The sequence below is a fragment of the Hyperolius riggenbachi genome, chromosome 2 (assembly GCF_040937935.1).
Source record: "Hyperolius riggenbachi isolate aHypRig1 chromosome 2, aHypRig1.pri, whole genome shotgun sequence".
Lineage (NCBI taxonomy): Eukaryota > Metazoa > Chordata > Amphibia > Anura > Hyperoliidae > Hyperolius > Hyperolius riggenbachi.
Genome location: NC_090647.1, coordinates 33,810,535 through 33,818,788, shown reverse-complemented (window position 1 = coordinate 33,818,788; position 8,254 = coordinate 33,810,535). Strand labels below are relative to the sequence as shown.

Genomic DNA, 8,254 nt, shown 5'->3' with positions numbered 1-8,254 from the left:
ACCAGTCCAGGTTTTCTGCATAATTTATGACACCCCCTCATCTTGGGAGAACTTTGGAGATCAGTCAGGCCTCCATTGTTTCTGCAAATCCCTATTATGTATGGCTGTGAGAAGTACACATAATAACAAAAAACCAGAAAGGGACAAACTTAGACTTCATATATTTTTGTATAAAAATTAAGTCATGATAAGTACACAAGCCATACAGCATCATCTGTAAATAGCGTGGAGCAGTGGCAAGGAGCGGAACGTATGGAGAGAGTCCGCGGATACAGGTTTTAATGCAATCATACAATTTTTGGAATGTAAAATGAAGGTTAAAGACTGAAAAAGATGCTTTTGTATCACAGAAGAGGAAGGAAAGAGGCAGAAATGCTTTTTACAATTTATAATCAGACATCGAGAGTTCAGACCGACTTTAATACTGAACGGGTGGTCAGAAGGAGTCGGACTTCCTGCCGTGGACTCTCTGGTGAGTGACCAACGCGCATTTCTGGGTGAAACACTTTCCGCAGTCTGAGCAGGACCAGGTCCTCTGCCGGGCGTGGATGGCTTGATGCGCGGTGAGGACAGATCTGATGGAGAAACACTTGCCGCACTCTGCGCAGGCGAACGGTTGCGTTCCCGTGTGAACGCTCTGATGCGTGACCAGGTGGCACATCTGTGTGAATCTTTTCCCGCACTCGGAGCAGACGAAGGGCTTCTCCCCGGTGTGCGTCCGCATGTGTATCACGAGGCCCGTCTTATCGGACAGACATTTGCCGCAGCTGGGGCAGGCGAAGGCGCCCGTGTGAAGCCTCTGGTGCTTGACCAAGGCGGACTTTGTGGTGAACGACCTCCCGCACTCGTTACAGGCGAAGGGTCGCTCCTCGGGGGTGGGCCGCTGCAGAGGAAGTCCGCGGTGGCGACACTCCCACTGGTGGACGGCTAAAACAGACTTGTCTGTAAAAGTCTGCCGGCATTCCAGGCAGCGGTAACTCTTCTCAGCCCTGTGCGTCTGCAGGTGCAACAGAAACTCCATCTTGTTGCCACAGCTGTGTTTGCAAAGCACACATTTGTACATCATTACCGCCGAGTCCTCGAGGACCCCGCCCGTGTTTAGAGTCCCGTTAGTGTAGTCCACAGCTGGATTTGAATGCTGCTGGATGAATTCGGGGTCCTGCGGATGGATTTCCTCAGAAGAAGTTGTGTTATGGGACTTCCTCGTCTTGTGTACTGTGGCCATACTGACCGGTGTCGTAGCAGATGTAGATTCAGCAATTGGAATGGGGAAATGGAATGGATACGAGTCTCGGTGGACAGTCTGATTTGTCTGTAGACCTGAAAGAAATTACACAAGAGCATTTCTGAAACAAACAACACAACGCAGCAGAAGTTAGAACAGACAACGCGAAGAGCCACCCCAGTAGCCCACAGATTCCGATCTGGCTTCCTCTTTGTTTCAGAATCAGCTTCAAGATCCTGAGTCTGGCCTACAAACCTGTCCACAAGAGCTGCCTGGCCTACATTTTTTATTTCATCCACAGATACGCACCTGGCTCCCCTCTCTGGGCCTCCAACAACCTATGCCCATGCACAACTCCAGGATTTGTGTAGAGCTACTTCGACTCTCTGAAACTCCCTCCGCTCCTTCAACCAAGCCCTCAAAATGCACTTCTTTTCAACGGCCTACCCTCCCTCACGCATGACCAAACTCTGCCTGCTGAGGACCTGATCACAGGAAAGCATGGCAACACAATTTTTGGGGGATTTGGAAGATTCAGTTTTAGATTCTCAATTAAGTTTTGCATTTCACTTGGGCTTAAAAAAGTGGGTGTCTGTTGGGAGCTGTGACTGGAGAGGATGGCACAGAAGATAGTCAATATGCCCCAGCCAGTCTGCTTCCTTGCTGAACATCACACGAGGAGCAGCAGAACAGAGTGTGTGGTGATGCTAAACTGGGGATACAGGCCCAGATATCTAGTACTTGGCGCGCATCTGGCTAATTGAGGAGGGGTACCTCACACTTGGGGCTCGTATGGCTGCCTATACTGAGAGGGTTACTGAGGGCACATATGGCTTACCTACACTGTGTGAGATACCCAGTACTGGGGGCTCATCTGGCTATTTATACTGGGGGGTATCTAATAATGGGGGGGGGGTTACCTAATACTGAGGCACATCTGCCTATCTAATACATCTGGCTACCTATACTGGGGGCTGCTTAATACTGGGGGTACCTCTGGCTACCTATAATGGGGGGCTGCCTTATACTGGGGACCAGGCCTGGATTTACCTTAAAGGAGCCTATAAGCACAGATGTCCTGGCACCCTAGACTCCGCCCTCCATGAACCTACAAACCCCCACTGAACCACACGTAGCCAGAAGTACCCTTAATATTAAGTAGCTAGAGGTGCCCCTAACTATTCAGTCGCTAGAGGAACTTCAGTATTATGTAGCTAGAGGTGCCGCTAAGTATTAGGTATCTAGAGCAGGGGTCAGGAAACTTTTTGGCTGAGAGAGCCATAAAAACCATATATTTTAAAATGTAATTCTATGAGAGCCATACAATATATTTCAAACTGGGACAGTGCGCATGTGCAGAGGGGGGCTCACGTCCCTGTTGCCATGGTGATGTGTATACAGTTAATCCGCCGGGCAGTGGAAATATCAGACACGTCTTCAGCTTCTCTTGGGTTTCAGCGACATCAGCAATTTCGCAGATACGAGAAATACTGACTAACAGCTTGTACAATTAGCTAGCTGACTTGGGGATTGATTCACTTTGTAGGACGGGATCTCGTCCAACAAAGTAACTGGACCTGACAGGGTCCAGAGTGGGACAATTGGAGCAGCCGTTCGTTTTGGGGTAGTGCGAGTAAGTTAGTAGTGCATGCTACAGCAGTAGTGTGCCTACTTTGCAATTTGTATTTGCGCTGACACACTAGGCTGCGCTGCTTGAGCTGTGTTGCTTAGTGAATCAACCCCTACTGATTTGTATGTGAGCCAGATGTAGCCATCACAAGAGCCACATGTAGCTCCCGAGCCATAGGTTCCCTACCCCTGATCTAGAGGAACATTAGTATTAAATAGCTAGAGGTGCCCCTTAGAATTAGCTAGCAAAAACTACCCTCAATATAAGTAGCTAGAGGTGCTGACTGAAGGGAGATCTGGTGCAAGGAATGCCAAGACCCGGGTGAATAACCTCATTTACACTCTGCTCGGGACTCTGCATAGGGAAGGAGGGAGGGAGGCACTAGGAGAGGGGAGTGAGTCGTCTTTCCATCATCAGGTGCCTGTAGGCATGTGCCTACAGTGCCTCATGGTAAATCCAGCCCTTTTATGGACACATATGGCTACCTTTACTGGGGGGTGGGGGTACCTAATATTGGTGGCACATATTGCGCCCTATATGGGGATGAGGAGCTACTTATAATTGGGGGAGCGACCTAATATTGGGGCCACATGAGGACCTTTACTGGGGGCAATCTAGTACTGTGGGCCCATCTAGCTACCTTTACTGGAGGAGGGGGACATCTGCTTCCTACTGGAGCCGCCACTGGTCCTATAGCCATCATCAAACCCACAGCAAGAACTTCTGTACAGAGTACACACAGGCTGTCCTGGTTTTATTAAATACAGTGGCTTGCAAAAGTATTCAGCCCCCTTGAAGTTTTCCACATTTTGTCACATTACTGCCACAAACATGCATCAATTCTATTGGAATTCCACGTGAAAGACCAATACAAAGTGGTGTCCATGTGAGAAGTGGAACGAAAATCATACATCATTCCAAACATTTTTTACAAATAATTAACTGCAAAGTGGGGTGTGCGTAATTATTCAGCCCCCTGAGTCAATACTTTGTAGAACCACCTTTTGCTGCAATTACAGCTGCCAGTCTTTTAGGGTATGTCTCTACCAGCTTTGCACATCTAGAGACTGAAATCCTTGCCCATTCTTCTTTGCAAAACAGCTCCAGCTCAGTCAGATTAGATGGACAGCATTTGTGAACAGCAGTTTTCAGATCTTGCCACAGATTCTCGATTGGATTTAGATCTGGACTTTGACTGGGCCATTCTAACACATGGATATGTTTTGTTTTAAACCATTTCATTCTTGCCCTGGCTTTATGTTTAGGGTCATTGTCCTGCTGGAAGGTGAACCTCCGCCCCAGTCTCAAGTCTTTTGCAGTCTCCAAGAGGTTTTCTTCCAAGATTGCCCTGTATTTGGCTCCATCCATCTTCCCATCAACTCTGATCAGCTTCCCTGTCCCTGCTGAAGAGATGCACCCCCCGAGCATGATGCTTCCACCACCATATTTGACAGTGGGGATGGTGTGTTCAGAGTGATGTGCAGTGTTAGTTTTCTGCCACACATTGTGTTTTGCATTTTAGCCAAAAAGTTCCATTTTGGTCTCATCTGACCAGAGCACCTTCTTCCACATGTTGGCTGTGTCCCCCACATGGCTTGTGGCAAACTGCAAACGGGATTTCCTAAGCTTTTCTGTTCACAATTGCTTTCTTCTTGTCACTCTTCCATAAAGGCCAACTTTGTGCAGTTCACGACTAATAGTTGTCCTATGGACAGATTCCGCCACCTGAGCTGTAGATCTCTGCAGCTCGTCCAGAGTCACCATGGGCCTCTTAATTGCATTTCTCATCAGTGCTCTTCTTGTTCGGTTTACAGTTGTGCCATACTCCTTCCATTTCTGAATGATCGCTTGAACAGTGCTCCTTGGGATGTTCAAGGCTTTGGAAATCATTTTGTAGCCTAAGCCTGCTTTAAATTTCTCAATAACTTTATCCCTGACCTGTCTGGTGTGTTCTTTGGACTTCATGGTGTTGTTGCTCCCAAGATTCTCTTAGACAACCTCTGAGGCCGTCACAGAGCAGCTGTATTTGTACTGACATTAGATTACACATAGGGGCACTCTATTTAGTCATTAGCACTCATCAGGCAATGTCTATGGGCAACTGACTGCGCTCAGACCAAAGGGGGCTGAATAATTATGCACACACCACTTTGCAGTTATGGATTTGTAAAAAAATGTTTGGAATCATGAAGGATTTTCGTTTCACTTCTCACGTGTACACCACTTTGTATTGGTCTTTCATGTGGAAATCCAATACAATTGATTCATGTTTGTGGCAGTAATGTGACAAAATGTGGAAAACTTCAAGGGGGCCGAATACTTTTGCAAGCCACTGTACATCTTCTTTTGCTGTGAATGCAGCAAATCTCTGCAGTCACATGGCACTTAAATCACTATCCTTTTAATAAGCCCCTCTGTGATCTGATATGACCCAGGAGAGGGCGGAAAGCTATTTTCATCTGATAGCAGACAACCTCCAAGGCACTTTTGCCGAACTCTTAAGTTATCCAATTATTCCCAGCAGAGGATCGGTATACTGGGCACTGTGTCTCTCACCTGCTATGATGGGATCTGGCTCCTCCTCTTCCTCCTTGCACTGGATGGCCCCGCCTCCGACCTCCACCTGACACACAAAACACATTAGGCTGACCATACAAGTCACACAGAAAGAAGAGAAAGTAACCCACAGCCTATCAGCTTAGAGCTAATTTACACAGATGCTCCATCTAGTGGTTACACAAGCAGTAACCATGCAGTGAGCTGCAGGTCTGCTGGGGAGCCATGAGGCAACATAGGCAGGTGCCTAGGGCCTACTGGGAGTGCAGGGGGTTAAATGACATCCACTCTGACCCCACAAATCCTCACCTTATCAAAAAGGTATGCGGCAAGCAGGAGGATCCAAAATTGCTATCTTGAAAATAATCTTTGGTAATTTACCGAAAAGCTGCATGACAATTTACTGAGACTTTTACCTCGTGAGTATTTTCATTCAGTATTTGATGTATTATTGCAGTGCAGGGAAAATGGATGAAAGGTGTGATACAGGCAGCATTGTTTTATTATAATGACAAGTGCAATGACAAGTGCAAGTCCAAGCTGCACAAAATTAACATAACATTTGTATCCGCTCAAAACCATTAGCATCCTATTAACTATTTTTAATCACTTCATAATTATACAGCACTAGTTCATAATAATACTACTGCCAGCATAAAAAAATGCTGTCTGTATTACACCTTTCATTCATTTTCCCTGCAATTCAATAATCCAGCAACTACTGAATGAAATACCACATGAGGTAAAAGCGTTAGGGTAGGAACACACTAGGCAGAATCGCATATGCGGTTTCCACTATGTGCTATGAAAAACGCATATATGATTCTGCATAGTGTGTTTCTAGCCTTAGTGTATTGTCATGCAGTTTTTCAAGAAAATTACCGTACAAGACACAGATAACATTTATATTGCTCTTTTCTTCTGATAACTAAAAGCATCAGAGCTGAAGCCACTAGGGGGCACTCTACAGGTAGTAGCAGTGTTAGGGAGTTTTGCCCAAGGTCTCCTTACTGAATAGGTGACGGCTTACTGAACAGGAGGAGCTGAGATCAGAACCCTGGTCGCCTGTGTCAGAGGCGGAGTCCTTATCCCCTTATCCAGTAGACTATCCAGCCACTGCTATTACCACATCTTTGTGATTTTGGGAAAAAAAAAACATCTAAGATACCACATGAGGTGAGTTACTGAACATAAAATTTGTACCGATGTGAAATGAAACCCGTGCGGGAAACGCACAGCGCAGTATAAGAAGTCCACATATATTTATAAGTGTGTACAACTTAGAATAGCTGTTGTCAGATCCCTCCTGCTGGTGGAATCAGGGAATTACACTAATGCATTATAGCATGAACATACATTGTATATACAGCAGAGCAGCTCCTGAGGAAGAAGAGGTGGTGGGGGAGGAGCCTGCAGGGTTTCCTGTACCTGATAATCCTGTGTTCCTGTCCTGTCCTCTAAATCCGTAGAATCCTGATAAGAAGGGACACTCCCACTGCTTTCTGATGGACTCCTGTCTCTGCAGCGCAGCACACTCTTCTGGCCTGTAGAGGGGGTAATTACACATAGGGATAGTCAATGAGATGCAAATCATTTCAAGTTGTTGCAGGATTATGCAAATTTGTATGCAAATATATGCATGTTTCAGGCACGGGGGATGAAGAGGAGAAGGGGGAGGTGCCACAGTACAGGGATTATGGTGTTTTGGTCTCACCTGCTGTGATGTCTTCCAGGTCATCCTCTTCCTGCTTACATTGTACCGTCCCATCGCCGCCCTCTAGCTGTAAGGGGAGAACACGTCACACTGATTATATATGTCCTATGTGTGTACATGTGGCGGGGAGACACGAATGACTGTGATACTGTGCCCTAGCAGTGTATACATTTATATGGCAATCAGTGCATTAGAGTACACAGATGTCACTCAAGTCTGGTCACTTAGGGCCAGTTCACACAGGGAACTGCCGGCAGCTCGTTTCCCGATGCCGAACGCTTTTATGCTGCAGATCAGAAATGCGCTTAGCATCGGTTTCCTTTGTATTTTGAGCCCCTGGAGGGGGGGGGGGGGGGGATATGGAACCCCAAACTTGAACGGCACTGACAGTTGATCTGTCTTCTGTTTTATCTAGGCTAGATATGGTCTGTGGCCATCAGATCCAATTAGTAAGAGGACCTTTAAGGCCCATACACACGTCAGATTTTTGCGAACGACCCGTCGTTTGAACGTTCCGTCGTTCGCACGTCAAATCCGGCGTGTGTACAGACTATCGTTCAGGTGATAAGACTGGTTTTCAGCGATCCGAAAACCAGTCTTATCACCCGAACGATAGTCTGTACACACGCCGGATTTGACGTGCGAACGACGGAACGTTCAAACGACGGGTCGTTCGCAAAAATCCGACGTGTGTATGGGCCTTTAACCAAGGATTGAACTTCATCCCAGTCAGTAGCTGATACCCCCTTTCCCAGGAGAAATCTATTCCTTTTCACAAACTGGTGGGGCTTCGTATGGCTGATATTGTGGTGAACCCCCTCCCACAGTGTGATGTCAGGACCGTTACAGTTTCCTGTCTGTGAACCTTGTTGCATTGTGGGAAATAATGGCTTTTTTTAACTGCCAAGCAAGCAATATTTCCCTCCGTGCATAGAACGCTCAATAACAACCATTCCGTACAGATCACCTGGCAGAACTAAAGATGTCACCACCTTGTGAGAAATGTCAGAATGTAACTCAGGGAGAGGAAAGATTTTACAATGGCCAAACACTGACTACATAATCTGTGAGGGCTGGAACCCACAAGAGCGTTTTTTTGAGCATTTTGGCAGCGCTGCGATACGCTAGC

General features: G+C 46.7%; 1 protein-coding gene across 1 annotated transcript in view; it reads right to left on the bottom strand.

The window, feature by feature from the left end:
- Window positions 1–375: 375 nt before the first annotated feature.
- The window catches only part of LOC137543407 (zinc finger protein 436-like), a 30,026-nt gene continuing 22,147 nt past the window's right edge, over window positions 376–8,254 (bottom strand). The window contains exons 7-10 of the mRNA XM_068264680.1: window positions 7,126–7,192; window positions 6,840–6,955; window positions 5,412–5,478; window positions 376–1,320 (exon numbers count right to left, since the gene is read on the bottom strand). Coding sequence (XP_068120781.1) covers window positions 437–1,320; window positions 5,412–5,478; window positions 6,840–6,955; window positions 7,126–7,192 — 1,134 coding nt within the window. The 3' untranslated portion in view covers window positions 376–436. The remainder of the gene's footprint in view (window positions 1,321–5,411; window positions 5,479–6,839; window positions 6,956–7,125; window positions 7,193–8,254) is intronic.